The 21,069-nt window shown below is 38.4% G+C and overlaps 3 protein-coding genes across 3 annotated transcripts; all 3 read right to left on the bottom strand.

The window, feature by feature from the left end:
• Positions 1-766: 766 nt before the first annotated feature.
• LOC145403105 (uncharacterized) lies at positions 767-2,559 on the bottom strand. Its single transcript, XM_080274935.1, has 3 exons — positions 2,551-2,559; positions 1,402-1,485; positions 767-1,156 (listed from the first exon to the last, which is right to left on the bottom strand). Exons 1-3 carry the CDS (start codon positions 2,557-2,559, stop codon positions 767-769), a joined length of 483 nt encoding a protein of 160 aa, XP_080131061.1.
• A 3,996-nt stretch (positions 2,560-6,555) lies between these two features.
• Positions 6,556-8,393, bottom strand: LOC145403104 (uncharacterized). The gene is made up of 3 exons (XM_080274934.1): positions 8,385-8,393; positions 7,213-7,296; positions 6,556-6,966 (listed from the first exon to the last, which is right to left on the bottom strand). The coding sequence occupies exons 1-3, from the start codon at positions 8,391-8,393 to the stop codon at positions 6,556-6,558; spliced, it is 504 nt and encodes a 167-aa protein (XP_080131060.1).
• Positions 8,394-12,649: 4,256 nt separating this feature from the next.
• Positions 12,650-13,419, bottom strand: LOC145403103 (uncharacterized). Its single transcript, XM_080274933.1, has 2 exons — positions 13,294-13,419; positions 12,650-13,063 (listed from the first exon to the last, which is right to left on the bottom strand). Exons 1-2 carry the CDS (start codon positions 13,417-13,419, stop codon positions 12,650-12,652), a joined length of 540 nt encoding a protein of 179 aa, XP_080131059.1.
• Between the last annotated feature and the right edge of the window lie 7,650 nt (positions 13,420-21,069).

The following is a 21,069-nucleotide window of genomic DNA, read 5'->3' as shown; positions in this document are numbered from 1 at the left end:
ACCCTGATCCAGACCCCTATACCTTACATTCGAAGCAGTCTGTCATGAGCTAAATATAGTTATACGTAAGAAGCCATAAAAATAAGAAATACTCGTACTGAGGGTTTTAAAATATGTTCTCTTTGCTTAAATTTTGTTCCTGTAGAGTAGCCTACGGTCATAGCAATAACATGCAAAATGAAAAAAATAATAATGGTATAAACATCTGTGCTTTATTTATTAGCCTATCAAGTAAACACGTCCGTATGAGATACTATCTTTACAGGAGTCCCAAAACATTTGTACAATGGCCCAAACTATTATAATTTTACGGTCAAGCAAACAGAGCATGCGATGTGAACATTCGTTTTTGTTTTATTATATACATCACCATATACTAGACATTTAGTTAGGTAAGATTAAGTATATACTGAAAGCACTCAAGTGTTTATGCAACTACCACATTCTTATAAGCTCAGAGGTGATATATATATATATATATATATATATATATATATATATATCTATATATATATATAGACTGCAGCATATGAGGACTCTTCAGAACAGGATATGTGCTCTCTGAATAAAATATTCTTATCCTTTTGCATTAAGATAAGTGAGAGATGCGGTAGGTGAAGATGATTTGATAAGTAACCTGATGTATGGATGAGTTAATAGAATCTAAGATAATTATGTACATAAGGAAGAGATGAGGATGAATAGGGATGGATTGTACATCATTAATGATGAAAACACTGGTGATCAGTGTCAATCATTTACCAAGCTATCGTGACTCGTCTGAGTCTTCCTCAGACTCGTCCGAGTCTTCCTGTGACGGGTATTCGGCCTCGCCCTCGAACGTGACCTCGGGAACGAAGCCGGAGTATCCGTCCACGAAGTAGGTTACGGTCATGAAGCGACCGTCGGGCAGCTGCACGTAGTACGACCCCTCAGTTTGGTCGCCGTCGCGGGACTCCTGGTGGCCAAAGTGGTTCTCGGAAGAGTCGTCCTCCACCGACCACTCGAAGCTGTACTTGGCCTCGCTTGATCCATACGAGCCATAGCCCTCACCACCCTCATCACCTCCTTCATCTTCATCTCCCTCATTTTCTTCGCCCTCCTCACCCTCATCAGCCCCGCCTTCTTCGTCCTCAGCATTGTTCCTAGAAGTACCCTGAAATTTTGCTTGGGTTAGAAAATGAACATGAAAACGTTCCTCCGATATCTATATTTTCCTCATTTAGAAGCCCATTTTTATATTGTTTGAAGATGCAGATCTGCCCGTGAAACCATATATTTGTCTTTCGCTGCGACCTATTTGTTTTTTGAGTAAGAAATATATGTACATGAGACCTTCAAAGGAAATTCTAAAGTTAGATTAAAATACCGTCTTTGTCTTAAAAAATACTAATGGCTCACCCTTGGCAAGCGGTAACCGAAGGATGGCCTCCGGTCTGCCGACACCATCACCACCCCAGCCAACAACAGCAGAACCAGTGTTACCTGCAATATTGATTCATGTTATTTCACTTATAGGAAAGCTGAAGTTGCAGAAAATATAAATAAGAAAATGTAAGTTGATCCGACGTACCAATCTAATCTTTTAAAATGAGCGCCACTATGTACTCATTACTCTCAGACCAGACCCATTAAGCAAATTAAATCTGCGCCAATGTGTGTGTATGTGTGTGTGTGTGTGTGTGTGTGTGTGTGTGTGCTTACTAAACTTGTCTAAACAAATGTTGGTACTACAACACGAAACTACTGATTAAGGAACTGTGTTGAGATGCTGCACATGGACTGTGTGAGGAAGATTTAGTAACCTCATAATTAACATGGAATCACAATGAAAAAGAGTAAAATAAATACATCAGTAACTATCATGAAAGTTATTTACTCATTGTTTTATCTTTCGTGCCCCAACAACAAAAGAGAAACTGGAGCCTAATAGTGTGTTAAATGTGTACAGTTTAGAGTCCGAGAAGGTATGGAAATATAATGTTAGTTAAAACTGCGATATGCAATAAGGTGCTGCAATGTTCAGTGTGCTTTTGACAACGCATTTTAAGCAACTCATTTGGTTTGGTGAATGCGAAAATTCACTGGATAAATATGTGACATTTATTTTTTCCATTAGATTTTACAGTACTTCCTCTTGTTGTTAAGAAGCTGTTTCAAGGATAAATGCTACGTCATTAATAAAGTGTAATACAACAGATCTAATATTACAAAAGGAAACATTTTTCTTCTGTATACGATCTTCTTTATCAGTCTGGTTGATACCTTAATAAGCATGTCCGCTGTGGTGGCAGCTGCTATAATGTGTGACCCCCACAGCCCGGCTATGCCTGCATTATATACATTGACCAGGCCGGCACGCCCAACCTGCCCCGCAACCAGACAACCGGTTTTTGCTACTCCCTTCACGCAATCCTTCCCTAGTTACTTCAATGTCAGGGGCACAACTTTCTACTCAGCAATTTATGTTGACGTTCAAAGCACACAGTCTTCACTTTTTTTTTTATTAATTTACGAGTTGTTTTTATTTTAAGAATATAATATACTTACGTGCTTCATTTTGCAGAGATTTTTGATGAAGTTTATCTCTCGCACATTTACTGTATAGCCAATTTTGTAAAATTATGACATTTATCAAAACTGATGTCTTCTTGTCCTCACAGAAAATATATAGAGAAAGGTGCTATTTTGTATCAGTATAAAAAAAATAAAAAAAATAAAAAAAAAAAACACTAAGGGAGCAAAATACGTCAGTCTTTTGTTAAGACGTCAATGATCAGTTACATTATTTGTTACTGATGATACAGAAAGATACCGAGGCATGAACACTATACAGAAGGGAAGAGAAAAAGGCCAGGAAATAATGCTGATCGACTGCCAGCCCATTTTGGTAGACAGACTCAGTACCTAAAAGCAGTGCAGTATCATTTGCAAATATCAGAAGTGAAGAACAAATACATCCTCTAAGTAACTCAGTTTCCATTATTTTGCTTTCTTCCTCTCTCTTATATCCCCATCCAAGTAGAAATTTATTAATACTGAGGACACCACCTAGCATTCTGAGTTCGGTATTTCCTTCAACATTGCTTTATATGTTTCCATTTTTTCCATACTTTAGGGTGGTCACAGTGTTTCTTTAAAGACGGGATCCAAAACTTTTTTTTTCCTTTTTTTTTCTTTTTCTACATTAAAGACGGCCATGTATTCAATATAAAAAAAATGTGATAATACTTAAATTAACAGTTCATTATAACATAGTAACAACTAAGCTTCATCGATAATGACGAATCCATACAATCAGAAACTGGATATAATGTATTGCTATTTTTGTATAATAATTACTCATTTATTTTCCATGAAAAAAAATAAAAATCAGCATAGGTGAAAGGAAGGGTGGGGTTCAAACTGCCTGCCCTCAACCCACCCCAGTGGATCCGCCACTGCGTTATTGAGGAGGTAAATACAGACGCTGGGTTGGCGTTGTATGGGAGGGTGCGAGAGTGTGACCGCCATGCTGGCTGGACAGAAGGTGAAGGTTGCCATACAGGTCAGGTAAATTAACCAAATCCTGCTTTGTAACATGAAATAAAGTCAAGACAACACTGAGACGTCTTTTTCTTTTGAATAAGGATAGCCTTTGTCGATTCTGCCTTTGTCGATTCTGCCTTTGTCGATTCTGCCAAACTTTTGTAGGATCTTTTTGGTGAGACTAATGAACTCTGTACCTAAACCTTCCACTTCGAAGTTTCCCTCAAGGTGAATAAGTTGCCTTGATTTAGCAATGACGAGATACAAGCGATGTCACCATATAGAATAGTTAGTATCCATTGCTAGAAATGCTATTTGTTAGTTATTAACAAATTTTGAAAGGGGTGAATGGACAAGAATTTGATCTGACTGCATATATGTGCTGTATGTGTGGGCTACACTCTTTACTTGCATATGACGTGCTTGTCATCACCTAACAGTAACTAGTTTATCAATTGTTGAAGAAAAAAATTAGATTTCATCATTGAAAAATGAATACCGGTACAGAGAAGAATGTAACTGCACTGACCACGAAGTGGCCATGAAATGGTGACGTCTGGTAATGCTAAATTTCAAAACAGTGAGATGGGGAAGTTGATCTCTAGGAAACAGTCAAACATTGTAACTATGAGCAAAGGTTAATTTGTTTGTTCAGAATAAATTTTTTAAGTTCATGAATACAGCTCTTATTTACACAAACATTAATTAATCAAAACTTAACGAAAATAGGAGGCAAATCAGCTTGAGAATGAAGATGTAAGAAATTTGAAAAAAAAAAAAAAAATCACGAAACTCAGAAACAACTTATGAAAAGTGGGGACAAGGTACTGAGGCAACTGCAGTAGGTGAACGGAAGGAAAACCTCCAGCAACGACAAAAAGGAAAAAATCTCAAAGTTTATTATTGGAAAAAAATATTCTACAGGGAATGGAGTACGTCAAAAAAAAAAAAAAAAAAAGCTTCTTATAAAAAGAAACCAGATATAGAATTTAATGTAAAAACCTTAAAGCAGTAATCTCGTGATCAAAGAGATTGTTGGGGCAGAGAAATGATGGACAGATTGATTCCCAGCAATAGATCAGAAAGAGAAAACTCGCAGGAGGTGAAGATGGTCTCACTATCAGTCCTGTTAAGGGTGCAGGTGATTTTGGATTAAAGAAACTAGGGAAACTGTTTACTAAATGCTTCAAAGTGAAAGTATCTCAGAAATGAAAAAATATATATGTATTCTATTCTGCTTCACAAAAACAGCGACGTGAAAAAAAAAAAGAAAAATACAAACCACCGCCCAACAATTCTTCTGCCTGATCTGTACTAGTTATTCACAAAAATGTCAACAAATCATATTACTCCTGCACTACCTGAAGATGCATATCGACCAACAGACCAAGCCAGATTTCGTGGTTGTTACTTTACAAAAGACCATAATCAATTCATTAACCAAGTGGCCGAGAAAACGTCAGAATAAAAGAAATCTAGATGCTCGGTATTTCTCGATTATTAAAAAATATTTGATTCATTTGGAACAGCAGTTTTAGTGAGAGTAATTCGAGGGTATGGTGTAAAGGAAACTTATTTATGTACTATATGATACTGGTATTGACAACACTGCCACCATAAAACTTCACAAAGATAATAAGAAAACACCAATAAAGGGAAGTATTACACAGGGGGACACAATCACATTCAAGTTGTTGGCTGCGCACCGTTTTTTTTTTTTTTTTTGAAACAATAATGGTGTCTGAGATGAATATCAGAAACTACGAAAGGTTTCTGATGCCGAAAGCAAGTATACCTGAACAGTTTTCCTTCTGTTCGTGAATGTAGCAGTTTTGTAAGGAAATGAGGAAAGCAGACCGCAAAATGCGGCAGACGAATGATAAGTGAAAAACAGTTTTTGAAAGAAAAAGTTGGTAGAGTAAATGTATGTGTTAGTGACTTATAATATTACAAATCCTAACTGTAACAAACTAAAATGATGTAAATTTGATATTCTCTGTGTCGCAAGACGCCAGGCTAATGAAAGCAAAGCGAAACTTGTTCTTATTTCTGTTGTTCCAGAAAACTCTGAAATTACACTCAAATTATTACTTCCACAGCAACTGCATTCACAAAGTATGCTCTCATTACCTCTCTCAACCTCCATCACAAATCCAAACCATTCTATTTTTCCCTACACCCATGGATTATCTGTGATTAGAATATTCATTATCAGAAATACCGCATCAACATTATAACTCCTCACCCACACCCGATAAAAGCCTAGACTCTGACTGAGGTGAAGTACCATACAATATGAAGTGGTGGTTGGGGAGGTGTGAACCTAAATATCATTACTGCATGGAACAGAAAGGATTAGGAGCCTTTTTACTCCTTCCAGGACGATCCATGAGACAAAAGGTATACGTATACAAAAAAATATATATATATATTACTTTCTTATTTTATTTTACCTTATTTTAATAGTAGTGCACTGCATTTTCATTAATCACACAATATATACATAACCTTACACTGCATTAACAAAATAGACATAATTCACTTCTATTTTCGCTCATACATAATGACATAAATGAGTGTCATAATATACCTATGTCCACTGAGTTTACTGTACAGAACCACCAACACCCAGTAGGCCACGGATGGGATGAGTATACATTCATATTGCGGGTCACCAAAGCCTTGCACAATTACCTCACTAGTTGGTGGTGATATTTAAAAGACACAACCCTAAGAAGAGTTGAGGACCTGGGCAGCCTTGGTTAAACACACACACACACACACACACACACACACACACACACACACACACATATCAGGTATGAGGTGATACAGATGGGACTATGGATGAAAAGGTATATAAAGAAAGCGATGGAAAATAACGATGATGGAATGGAAGCAGTGTGACTGAAGATAAGTAAATCTGTACATCACGGAGAGATAAACAGAGATAGATAGATAGATACTAGCACATACAGCTAGACCTTTACAAATTATTGATTACAAAAATTATTGCATTAAATCCAGCTAGCGTGAGTCGTACCTATACCCTTCCCCGGACTCGTCCGAGTCTTCCTCAGCTTCGTAGGATTCCTGTGACGGGTACTCGGCCTCGCCCTCGAACGTGACCTCGGGAACGAAGCCGGAGTATCCGTCCACGTAGTAGGTTACGGTCATGAGGCGACCGTCGGGCAGCTGCACGTAGTACGACCCCTCAGTTTGGTCGCCGTCGCGGGACTCCTGGTGGCCAAAGTGGTTCTCGGAAGAGTCGTCCTCCACCGACCACTCGAAGCTGTACTTGGCCTCGCTTGATCCATACGAGCCATAGCCCTCACCACCCTCATCACCTCCTTCATCTTCATCTCCCTCATTTTCTTCGCCCTCCTCACCCTCATCAGCCCCGCCTTCTTCGTCCTCAGCATTGTTCCTAGAAGTACCCTGAAATTTTGCTTGGGTTAGAAAATGAAATTGAAAACGTTCCTCCGATATCTATATTTACCTCACTTAGAAGCCCATTTTTATATTGTTTGAAGATTGCAGATCTGCCCGTGAAACCATATATTTGTCTTTCGCTGCGACCTATTTGTTTTTTGAGTAAGAAATATATGTACATGAGACCTTCAAAGGAAATTCTAAAGTTAGATTAAAATACCGTCTTTGTCTTAAAAAATACTAATGGCTCACCCTTGGCAAGCGGTAACCGAAGGATGGCCTCCGGTCTGCCGACACCATCACCACCCCAGCCAACAACAGCAGAGCCAGTGTTACCTGCAATATTGATTCATGTTATTTCACTTATAGGAAAGCTGAAGTTGCAGAAAATATAAATAAGAAAATGTAATTTGATCCGACGTATCAATCTACTCTTTTAAAATGAGCGCCACTGTGTACTCATTACTCTCAGACCAGACCCATTAAGCAAATTAAATCTGCGCCAATGTGTGTGTGTGTGTGTGTGTGTGTGTGTGTGTGTGTGTGTGAAACTTGACTAAACAAATGTGGTGCTACAACACGAAACTATGATTAAGGAACTGTGTTGAGATGCTGCACATGAACTGTGTAAGGAAGAGTTAGTAACCTCATGATTAATAGGGAATCACAATGAAAAGGAATATAATAAATCGATCAATAACTATAATGAAAGGTACACACTGTTATATCCTTCGTGCCCCAACAACAAAAGAGAAACTGGAGCCTAATAGTGTGTTAAATGTGTACAGTTTAGAGTCCGAGAAGGTATGGAAATATAATGTTAATTAAAACTGCGATATGCAATAAGGTGCTGCAATGTTCAGTGTGCTTTTGACAACGCATTTCAAGCAACTCATTTGGTTTGGTGAACGCGAGAACTCACTGGATGAATATGTGACGATAAAGAGTATGACATTTGTTTTTTCCATTAGATTCTACAGTACTTGCTTCTGTTGTTAGGAAGCTGTTTCAAGGATAAATGCTACGTTATTAATAAAGTATGATATTGCAGATCTAATATTACAGACGTTTTTACTTCTGTATGCGGTATTCTATATCAGTCTGATTGATACCTTAATAAGCATGTCCGTTGTGGTGGCAGCTGCTATAATGAGTGACCCCCACAACCCGGCTATGCTTGCATTATATACCTTGACCAGGCCGGCAAGCCCAACCTGCCCTGCAACTTGACAACCGGTTTTTGCTACTCCCTTCACGCAATCCTTCCCTAGTTACTTCAATGTCAGGGGCACAACTTTCTAACCAACAGTTTTTGTTAACATTCAAAGTACACAGTCATCACCTTTTCCTGACATAAATTTAAGTGTGTGTGTGTGTGTGTGTGTGTGTGTGTGTGTGTGTGTTTTAGAATGTAATATACTTACGTGGTTCATTTTCCACAGATTTTTGATGAAGTTTATCCATCGAGCACTTTAAGCTCATTTTGTTTGTTATGACCTTCGTCAAAATTGTTGTCATCCTGTTCTCATGGAAAATATTTAGATGAAGGTGCTATTTTGTATCATAGTAAAAGGGATATAAGAACATTATGGGAGTAAATCGCGTCAGTCTCTTATCATGGCAACGATGATTAGTTACTTATTATTTACTGATGATACAGAAAGACGTCGAGGCATGAACACTGGGGAGAAGGGAAGAGAAAAAGACCTGGACTTAATGCCCATCGACTGCGAGCCTATTTTGGTAGACAGTTTCAGTACCTAAAAGCAGCACGGTATCATTTGCAAATATCAGGAGTGAAAAACAAATTTTTTGAATACATCGTCCAAGTAACTCAGTTTCTATCAATTTGTTTTCTTTCTCTCTCTCTTATCTCCATCCAATTAGAAATTCATTGATACTATGGACACCACATAACATTTGTGTTCTGTATTTCCTTCAACGTTGCTTTGCCAGTTTCCATTTTTTCCATACTTCATGGTGGTCACTGAACTTCTTACAAGAGGGGGGCCCTAAACTTTTTTTCATTTTTGTTTACACTAAGGACGGCAATGCATTCAGTGCAAAAAAAAACGATAATACTTAAATTAACTGTTCATTATAAAACCGTAACAACAAAGCTTCATCGATAATGAGGAATCCATACAGAGACAATGGGAAAAAAAATGTATCGTTATTTTTATATAATTATGCATTTGTTTTGCATGAAAAAATTCAGCATAGGTGAAGCAAAGGGTGGAATGCAAACTGCCTGCCCCCTCCCCCACCCCAATGGATCACCCACTGCGTTCTTGTGTAGGCAAAACCAGATGCAGGGTGAGCACTGGTTGTGGCGTAATATGGGAGGGTATAAAAGTGTGACTGCCACGCCGGCTGGACAGGTGAAGGTTGCCATACAGGTCAAGCTTATTAACCGAATCCAGCTTTAGAACAATGAAGTCAAGACTACACAGAGACGTCTTTTTCACCCTAATCAGGATAGTCTTGGTCGATTTTATCAAACTTTTATAGGATCTTTTTCCCGGGACTAATTAAAACTATATCTAAACTTTCCAGTTCGAGGTTTCCCTCGAGGTGAATAAAGCTATCCTGATACTGCAAAGACAATATACAAGAGACGTCGCCATACGGAATAGGCTAAGTATCCATCGCTAGAAATTATATTTGTTAGGTACTAACAAGTTTTGAGAGGGGTGAATGGAAAAGAATTTGACGACTGCATATACGTAAGTGAAGGCTACACTCTTTACTTGCATATGACATGCTTGTCATCATCTAACAGTAACCAGCCTATCAATATATAAAGAATTAATTCCATCATTGACAAATGATTACCGGTAGAGATGACTGTAACTGCACTGACCATAATGTGTCCATAAAATGGTGATGTCAGGTAATACTAAATTTCAGAAGAAAGCGATGAAGTAGCTGATCCCAGGGAAACAAACAAACACTGTAGGTGTGAGCAAAGTTTAATCTGTTTGTTCGGAATAATTTTTACAGTTAATGAATGAAACAGATATAGACACAGACATAAACAAAACTTAATGCATATAGTAAGCGATTCAGCTTTAGAATTAGGCGGTAAGAAACATTCTTAAAAAAAATAAATAAAGAAAAAGAAAAACAGAATTTACAAGGTAACATGAAAAAGGGGGACAAGTTACTGAGGCAACTGCAGTAGTTGAAGTGAAGAAAACCATTGGCAGCAAGAAGAAAGAAGAGATCTCAAAGTATAACATGGGGAAAAATAATCTTCAAGGAATGGAGTATGAAAAAAAAAAAAAAAAAAAAGGCTTCTTATAAAAAGAAAGCAGAAAAAGATTTTTGTGCAAAAACCATTCAACAGCAACAGCATGATCAAAAGGTCTGCTGGGGCAGAGAAATTTTGGGCAGAGTGATTCCCAGCAACAGATCAGAAAGAGAAAATTCGGAGAGGATTGGAGATGGGCAAGAAAGGTGATGATGGTCTTACCATCGATCCTATTAATGGTGCAGGTGATTTTGCATTAAAGTAGCTAGGGAAACTGTTTAATGAATGCTTTAAAGTGAAAGTACCCCAGTGATGAAAATAGTAATTCTTATCTGCTTCACAAAAACGGTGACGTGAAAAAAAATAAAATAAATAAATAAAAGCCACCGTCCAATAATTATTCTACCTGTTCTATATAAATTATTCACAAAAATTTCTACGAATCATCCTGAAGACGCATATTGGCCAACAGATCAAGCCAGATTTCGTGGTAGTTACTCTACAACAGACCATAAACAATTCATTAACGCAGTGGCTGAGAAAACGTTAGAACAAAAGAAATCTAGATGCATGGTACTTCTTGATTTTGAGAAAATATTTGATTCAGTTGGAATGTCGGTTTACATGAGAGAAATTCGAGAGCATGGTGTAAATGTAACTTAACATTTTCTAGATGATACTTGTACAGACAACACTGCCAACATAAAACTTCACGAACGTATTAAGAAAATACTAATAAAGAAAAATGTTAGAGAATGCGAGAAAATCACATTCAAGCTGTTGGCTGCACCCCAAGATTTCTTTGCTTAGACTGAAACAACAAAGGTGTCTGAGATGAATGGGAGAAAATACAAGTACCTGATGTATAGAGACAGTATTTCTAAACTGTTTTCCTTCTGTTCGTGAATGTAGCAGATTTGCAGGGAAATGAGGAAAGGAAACGGCAAAATGTGGCAGAAGAGTATGTTGATGTATTAAAAACAGATTTTTAAAGGAAAAGCAGGCGGAGTAAATGTGCTCGTCTATGCCTTTTTGTGATACAAATCCAAACGGTGACAGACTAAAACGATGTAAATTTAATATTGTCTGTGTCGCAGGACGCCAGGCTAATGAGAGCAATGCGAGTCTTGTTCTTATTTTTGTTGTTCCAGGAAATTATGGAATTAAATCCAAACTATTACTTCTACAGCACCTACATTCACAAAGTATGCTCTCATTATCTCTCTCCACCCCCATCACAACTCCAAATAATCCCATCTTTTCCCGACACCCATGGATTCATTGTGATTTGAATATTCATTATCAATTTGTGGTAGGTGGTGGCGACCATCATCCACTCACTTGATGTAGTGCTGCCTATTTCTTCCTTAGCCTTTATCATTCTTTTTCTGTGCCTGTCCTCCTCTCTTCCTATTTCTCCTATCTTTCCTGTCACTACTTATTGATTTTCTTTCCGTTACAGATGGCTTTACATTGAGTGACAAACCAAATGGTTTCCTGTAAGCCAAGAAACCATTTACAACGCTGGGTGGTAACCATATAACCAAACCACACGTGCTCCTTACGTGTCAAGTGGGTTGGTGCAGGGTTAGTGCCCCTCCCTGTGAAACAGATAACTCAGAGCCACCCCGTAAGGGATTATGGCGTCTGGCAATAGATAGATAGATAGATAGAAGTACCACCGCAACATTATAACTGTTCACCCACACCTAAAAAAGGCCTAGACTCTGAACCCGTTGAAGTAGCATACAATACAAATTTTTCTTAAAGATCATTACAGAATGGAACAGAAATGCTTAGGAGCCTTTTTACTCCTTGCAGGACGATGCATGAGGCAAAAGGTATACGTAAACCAAAACAAAGAATCTCTTTTTTATTATTGTACCTTATTTTGATAGTAGTGCACTGCATTTACATTACTCATAAGATACATACATAACCTCACATCGCATTAATAAAATAGATATAATTCACTTCTATTTACATCCATACATAATGACATAAAATGAGTGTCATAATATACTTATGTCCACTGAGTTTACTGTACAGAGCCACCAACACCCAGTAGGCCACGGATGGGATGAGTATACATTCATTCTGCTGGTCACCAAATCCTTGCACAATTACCTCACTAGTTGGTGGTGATATTTAAAAGACACAACCCTAAGAGTGGTTGAGGACATGGGCAGCCTTGGTTAAACACACACACACACACACACACACACACACACGTCAGGTATGAGATGATGCGAAAGATGGGACAAGGGATGGAAAGGTATGTTCAGAAAGCGATGGAAAAATAACGATGATGGAATGGAAGCAATGTGACTGAAGAAAAGTCGACCTGTAGATCACGGAGACGTAGATAAAAAGATAGTGAAAGAAAGATACTAGCACATAGATTATTGGCTACAAAAACTATTTCACCAAAACCAGCTAACGTGAGTAGTATCTATACCCCTCCCCGGACTCATCTGAGTCTTCCTCAGACTCGTCCGAGTCTTCCTGTGACGGGTACTCGGCCTCGCCCTCAAACGTGACCTCGGGAACGAAGCCGGAGTATCCGTCCACGTGGTAGGTTACGGTCATGAGGCGACCGTCGGGCAGCTGCACGTAGTACGACCCCTCAGTTTGGTCGCCGTCGCGGGACTCCTGGTGGCCAAAGTAGTTCTCGGAAGAGTCGTCCTCCACTGACCACTCGAAGCTGTACTTGGCCTCGCTTGATCCATACGAGCCATAACCCTCACCACCCTCATCACCTCCTTCATCTTCATCTCCCTCATTTTCTTCGCCCTCCTCGCCCTCATCACCCCCTCCTTCTTCGTCCTCAGAATGTTTCCTGGAAACTTCCTGAAAAATTGTTTGGGTCAGAAGAAAAAAAAAAAAAAAAAAAAAAGCGACTCGCACACCTGTTAGTTTCAAAATTATGAAATTTAAACAAGATTTATTAGAACTGTCTAGCATAAATAACTCTCTTTAGCACCAGTAAATGTCCTAAAGAAAAAAATATTGATTCACATTGGATATGTGAATGATCTAAACATTTTCGAACGGAATGTATTATAAAATGGCAATAGTACTAATGGCTCACCCTTGGTAGGCGGTAACTGAAGGATGGTCTCTGGTCTGCCGAAACCATCACCACCCCAGCCAACAACAACAGGGCCAGTGTTACCTGAAATTTTATCAGATGCAAACACCACCATTTTAAGTACCTGCACTATTTTTTTTTTTTACATTTGATCTCTCAGTGTGTGTGTGTGTGTGTGTGTGTGTGTGTGTGTGTGTGTGTGTGTGAATTAGTAACCACATGATTCTACTGATGCTCTACATTATTGCAGCACGAATATGAAGTTATGAGTGGACAAAGATCTTTTCAGAAATATATTTGCATCAATCCCTAATAACGAAAACTAAAAAATTTTAATTCACCTCCTTTACTACAAACAAAGTTAAATGAACCAAAACAGTTCTTAAAAAGTAAAATTAGGAGTGCTGTGTGAGGGATGGAGAGCATATCACTAAGCATTGCATGAAAGGAAAACAGTTTCTTGGATAGGGAACAGACGAAACAAGTAAATGCAATCAACATAGTTGAAAATGAAGAAACTGAAGACACTCCAATTCCTGCCTAATTTGCTATGCATACAACTGTTCCAAAAGTGTATATTATTCTTCCACTAACAGGCTGCCTTTCACAGAACAGAAATAGGTGGACTATCGTTGAAACGGAGTTGAAGCTAGAGACAAAATGAGCAGAAGATGCAGACAAAAGATGAAATGGGTGAGAAAGGAAATCTGCAAAAAGATAATAACTAAATGGTAACAAAATGATATGAGGACAGCACTGTTTGTTAGACAGATAAATAGACAACTAAATTTTATTAGCTGTTTAGTATATTCTAGGTTTCTCCTAATTCATTCAGATATTGGAGTGAAAAATATTAGCTCTGTCATCAAGTGAAGGCGTCCATGGGGTGGAACGCTGGTCACCAGAGCAAGGTGACCACCACCTGGTCTTGAAAAATATGTGTGTGTTCAGTTGTCAGGATGATGGCCACCTCGCTCAAATGACCAGAGTTCCATCCCTTGGACGCCTTCACTTGACTTGAAATATTAACAAATAAAATTCATTTCATAAAGATGAATGTCATGAACAAATTGCGACTGTGATCGTAATAATTGCTACTGTGGATAAATTCTAAGGCATCATTTCTTGAAAGGAAAGTAACCTTAAATTTATCAGTTTTCTACCTTTCAAAATGTCCCTTCTACGCCAAGCAAAGAGGAGTAATCTCCAGTGATACTCTGTGGAAGATTGATTCATTAATTTATTTAACTTTTTTAAATGATTGTCTTTAAAAGTTTTTGCCATCTCATATCCTCAAATCAACTTCTGCGCAACCAAGCGGTCAAAGTTTTCAATTTTTCCTAAAGTTTCCCTTTTTGACAATTTAAAAGTCAAATTCTAAAAAATACTGATTCATAAATAAGGATTTTTCCCACTCCTAAGAGTGATTTTGTAGGAATTTTTTGCCAGCTTTCAAAATACATAAACACATTGCCGCATTTGGTGGCCTGAATTTTTGACTAATATTTTTCCGTACGTGCCAAGCTCAGAGGAATCTCCAGTTAAGATCTGAGCAGATTTGGTCCACAATTAAGGATTTTATCTTACTTTTACCGGTGATTTTTATTTTTTTTTACTTTCAAGCTATATCAGCTTATGGCACCACCTGGTGGCCTGAACTTTTACTTTTGGCATTTTTCCATAAGTGCCACGCTTAGAGAAATCTCCAGGTAAAACGTGTGCAAAATTGCTATATATATATATATATATATATATATAAGGATTTTATCCCACTTCTACTGGTGATTTTTAAAGAATTTTACACCTGCTGTATTTAATTTTTACATGTTTATATAGAAAGATGGATTTTTTATTTGTTCGTAAAGTATTAGCTATGAATAAACCAATGAACCAATAAATTGGAAATTTGTTTTATGTACAATAAAACTGAACACAAATGCAAGGACATTTAGGTGGATGCATAATAAAGTAATTGAATACTTACTGGTGAATGAATAAAGCAATAAGAATAGGTAACCAAATCATTAATGAAGGTACTGAAAGGGTGGTAGTCAAAAATAAGCATGCAAAACACCACTGTAATAACAGATAAACAGTGGTCGCGCCTGGTGACAACTGAGCTGGAAGAGAATGTTTCATGTAAGTATATAATACATGAGGAAAACCAGTATTAACTGAAAGCAGAAAGACTTTTACAAGGTATAGGTTTCCTTCATTTTGATAATTTGAAATCGTGTTGTGGTCGCTAGAATAAAATATTCATATTAAACTCTGCTCTTTAAGGGCTTGAATATCTTCGCTTCCACTCCTGATTTATTAAGCAAGAATAAAGCAAAGATCTCAACAATTAAGTTACCATGAACACTACAATTAAACATGAAATGATATATACAATAATATTAGTAAAATGGTCTCCGAAGTCTGCAAATTATGTTCATCAAAATTAAAAAAATTTATAAATAATATACATTGTTATGGACTGAAACAAAGGCTTGAAAAATTCTGACTTCTTTAAACTGTGCTCCATATCAGACTGGTTAGTACCTTAACAAGCATATTTGGTGTGGTTGTTGTGGTGGCAGCTGCAACAGTGTGTTACCACCACAGTCCGGCTCTGCTTGCCTTATATACCTTGGTCAGACCGGCCCACCCAACCTATCCCGCAACCTGACAACTGGTTTTTACTTCCCTCTTCACGCAATCCTTCCCCTGTTGCCTCAATGTCAGGGACAGAACTTTCTAACCAGTAGTTTATGGTCACAGTCAAAGTGCACCCTATTTACCTTTCCTCTGTTGATTTACGACTGTTTTAGGTGAATGCAATGTTTCCTTCATTCTGCGGAGAGAGATTTGTTCCTAAACATGGAATACAGAAACTGCATTTTTACTATTTGGACGAGTATCAGAGTGCTATACAGATATAAATTTCATAACGGAATGTTCCAAGATTATTGACAAAAACATAATGATACAACTCTCTATTATGCAAAAAAGAATAAGAAGGATTAGTAACTCTGAGCGCACTGATACTATACTCAGTAATTAATATATCGAGTCCTTTAATTATCCCTAGTGATGGTGGAGCGTATTCCAGAGCTACTTGAAATTGTCTGAGGCTAGCGGAAATAAAATAAAAACAGCCGTACGCAACACAGATATTAAAAGAGCTGCTGAGAGAAATCAGTGAGTCTCATGAGGGGAGGGCAAGCCTAGACAAGACCTCTAAAGGAAGATACAAATTATGAGGTGGAGAGGGAAGCCGCCCAGACCTATTCAGCGTCAGTATTGCCTTGGTATTTTCAGCTTACTAAGGAATACCATTTCATTCAGAACCATTCCTTTCTCCTCTAAAATCTGCTAAGGGATTCAGCAGACAGCAGCAAAAACCTGGAAGAAATGAACATAACATAATTTAGTCACTGAGATACTCGATAACTCTGTATGATCGTCTTCAGCAAGACTAGCAGCAGCAGCAGCAAAAGTAGTTGCAGCAGAAGCAGCAGCAGCAGCAGTTGCAGCAGCAGCAGTAGCAGTAGCAACAGTAGCAGCGGCAACAGTAGCAGAAGAAGAAGAATGCAGATAGATGTTTTAGTTATTTATTTATATATAAGGTAGGTGGGGACGGCCTTCATCTACCCACTTGATGCAGTGTTACCTTCTGGGTTTTTACACAGAGTGACAAGCCAATTGGAGTCTTCTAGCCCAGCAGACCATTTTCTACACTAGGTGGTAACAATACACTGTAAAAGCAAATGCACGCCCGCTGGTCAAAGCCGCTCCAACCTAATGTTGCCTAAGTGAGATTACATAAAAGCAGGGACTGGGGTTTATTAATCACATAATACTGTCCTGATTAAGTAGCTTACCTAAAAATGACACAAAACACTACTTTCATGAGTAACTTTTGTCCTGCTTCCCCATAACACTTCCTACAGTTCCTGGGGCCATAAAATCTCTATTAGAACCACTTACATCTTCTATCATCCGCCTATTAGCGATTGGCATTATTTTTTTTAACACAGTCTGAAGGCAAACTGACATGATTTCAAGATTTTTTTCCTTAAAACACACTCGAAAGGTTCCTTAGTAACTTGGGCTCTTGTAGTGTCTTGATATTCCTTGCCATTTTTGTGTGGTGCTTGGCAACAAATTCGTATTACAGACATATATACGTATAGACGCTAACTTGAGAGTTGAGAATGATACGTATACATACATAGAGATAGATAGATATACAGAAATAGATAGATACAGCCAGTGATATATATATATATATATATATATATATATATATATATATATATATATATGTGTGTGTGTGTGTGTGTGTGTGTCTGTGTGTGTCTGTGTGTGTCTGTGTGTGTGTATTTAATTAATTATTTATTTATTGTGTCAATATATAGATAGAAAGATAGCTGTGTGTGTGTGTGTGTGTGTGTGTGTGTGTGTGTGTGTGTATAAAAGAAAGATAGATAGATAGATAAGTTGACAGATAAGTATCCGTAATATTATTCTAGGAGACGGTGTACCATGAATTTTCTCCTTAGCACTGGTGTTTCATAAATGAATCATTTTGTTGAGAAAATGCACATTATAGAAACCAAGTTATTAATAAATGTTTTATTTTATTCGTTTGTAAAACTGAATATATACATTTCATTCATTTCAGTGTACGCCAGACATAACAGCTGAGGGGTTGATAATTATACGTATACGTAGAAATTTGCAAACTAATACTTACTGTTAGATTTTTAGAAAGCGGTAAATAGAAGTCTTTGGCGAGCCAGGCGCCTGGTTTTCATATAAGGCATTCATGAAAAAATCATAAGCCATTTCGTACCACCTACTTGGCAGTGTCAGTAGGTAGTCTCTTGAACATTGCCACACCAATTACTTTTTTTTATTTCGTGATTACCATGTTAGCAGAGTAGCTGCGGCCAGAGCACTGGCTGTGTGTGGGGTATTATGTGATGGTGTGAGATGGCTGGGGTACGACCGACATGCTGGCTGGACAGGGTACGGGGGTCAAGTCAACCAGGCGGTTACTAATTTACATAGGAGATTTTAAGAGATAAATTGCTATGTAAGAGAGACATTAACTCCACTTCAGCACGAGACTGTACTTTGAATTTGATTCTGACTAATGCTAACTCCATTTTATCCACAAGGGAAATCCCCGAGGGTGAAGGAGTTAGGCATGTATCTCTACGTTATGTGATGCTAAATCAAGGGCCTCAACTGCAGATTTTATCAAGGAACGTACATATCATAATCCTTCAGTGAACGACGCTGATCTCTACAGTTTTCATCCTACACCAAGGGACTTCCAGAGCACATTTCAATCACTCCCGGTTTGCTCCTCCTTATTAATGTGCTTAAGTTCGTTGTATGAAACGCCCTGGATCAACAGTGTGACTGCATTTCAGTTCTGTCAGACCCCAAGTCCTTACGTGTGCAGTAACAACTCTGCTCAACAAGTTTTGGATGGTAGTGGTACAGCGATTGCACAGTACCTTAGGCATCAGGATAAAATATTGGTCTATGTAACTAAGCATACGGCAGTGGATAGCTCTTTCCCAGTTTGACAGATTGGCGTGCAATGCTTCAAGACCTTCTGCATCAAGGCACAAAACATCCTCACGCCGTCACTAAACAAACAACCTGCTTTGGCTCTCCAAGTCATCAATATTGTCAGCACTGGACATTTGCCATTTCGGTTACCATCATATTCACCAAGCTTACATTATTCGCCAAGATCTCGGACTGCGTTTAAATAATAGTTGCTTATGCACTTAACACAGTGATGAAAAGACAATTATGCTCAATAATCATTATACTGATTTGATGAAAATATCTTCTGCAACTTGTTCTCAAATAAGTCTCATTGCTGACCTCGTTTCAAGTGTCCTGTTGTTTTCTTAAAATAATATACTCAATAAATATCTTGCACATAGATCTATTATATTATGATTTTTCCAACTAGTTAACAACTTGGGTTTGATCTGTCTCAAGTAACAACGAAATCTGGTCCCTAAAGGAAATATTTTTGTCTGGTATAACCCTCCATTATGTAGGACTTTTGTGAATGACTTGTACATCACAGGGAGAGGACGAACTGGGAGGTAGTTTTTTGTGAGCTGGCTAGACGAATTTTGTATGGAGGAGTGTATGAAAAGAGTTCGACACATTCTTTTCAACTTGGCAGTCGTCGTATTAACTTTGACAGGCGATATGAAGGACATATACCTATATGTGGAAAGGTGTGTAGATGAGGGTCAGTTAAGATTCTGCGGTCTTGAACGATGAGTGAATGGTTGTGTGACCCATTTCATTGGACATGCTTTTGACTAGTCACCCACTGTCATACCAGTATTTTAACAAATTCACAGGGACGGCCAATTACAATGCTTGTCCCTAACTATGTCACTCACTCACTCGCTGAATTACTGTGCTTTTTTTGAAGGATTAACTCCAGGCCTCATGGGGGATGGGGGTGCTTCGAAGAAGAAATTTTACACAGATGATGACTTTGATCCGGGCTAGATTTCAGGCAGAGTAGAACCACTGAGACCTTCCCTATGGGGTGGGCAAGGTGGCCCCCTGGGATCTCAGCCTTTTTTTTTTTTTTTTTTCTGCGAACAAAAACTTTTGCACAGTGGTAGACCTTTACTCGGATCAGGTTTTTGGGAGGACAGCACCCCCAAGGGTCGTCCCCACAGAGGTGAAGTCTCTGAGGGTTGTGGCTAAATTGTTTTCCATGTCCATAATTTTTTTTTATTTTTTTTTAACTTGGGACACGAAATTTTGAACAGTGGTAGACATTCACTCGGTGCAAGTTATAGGCGACGTAGGATAATGGGGGTTTTGGCCCACACTGTAATGCATGGCGTTCGTTCGTTCAAAGATTTCCTGCACATATAGTGCAGGCCGGGCTTATATATTAGCCCGATCAGTGGGGTATGGGCTGGTTAAAAAATAGTAAGTGGGGAGGGCAGGACCTGGGGATTGCCCAGCACACACGTCCTGTCTCCTGGCTGGCTTTGTGGTGTGTGTGAAATGCATGGCCGTAGTTTCTTTTACTGCTTAATTTTTCATAATGGTAGACTCGCACCAGGACCAGGTTATAAACACGATGGGACACGCTCACTTCCATGGAGGACATTGCCCTGAAAGGTAGGAAGGGACAATGCCTTAGTGTTTACTTAGAAACACGATATTTTGCACAATAGAAGACCTCCACCCTGGACTAAATTATAGCAAAGGCGGGCCCATGGGCATCGCTTCTCCCCGCATATATTTTTTCTATCCGCTCACAATATTTCAGTGTTGATTGCGGCTGCCATAGGTGTCCTTTGTTATGTTTTCTCTTGCTTTTCTTTCTTGACTTTACCATACGTCAGTGAGTGAGTGACAATGAGGAGGATTGATGATGCTAATGATAATTTTTTTTTCCCACAGTAATATAAGAATACCTTTCTCACTATAAAGCGAGCTGTAGACGGGCTAAGGAAGACTCATTTCAAGGAGGAGATAATGGAGGAGGATGGTTTCAAAAAAAACCAATGCCTAACAACCGGACAGGAAACACAGTATTGCAATTTTCATTATATCTTGTCATTTTTGCATTCGCTTCTTCTACTCTTCTTTTAATTTTTCTTCCAAGACCATCTTTGATTTTTAACTGATATTTTGTTATGCAATTCTTTCCCCTTCTCTCGTGCACCAAGAAGCCCAATTGTACTTTGTCTCTTTATCACCACTATTT

Source organism: Coenobita brevimanus, chromosome 60, assembly GCF_032717465.1.
Source record: "Coenobita brevimanus isolate Jiangsu-jjx chromosome 60, ASM3271746v2, whole genome shotgun sequence".
NCBI classification, from domain to species: domain Eukaryota; kingdom Metazoa; phylum Arthropoda; class Malacostraca; order Decapoda; family Coenobitidae; genus Coenobita; species Coenobita brevimanus.
Note: the sequence above shows the minus strand (reverse complement) of the source record. Positions and strands in the feature narration are given on the sequence as shown.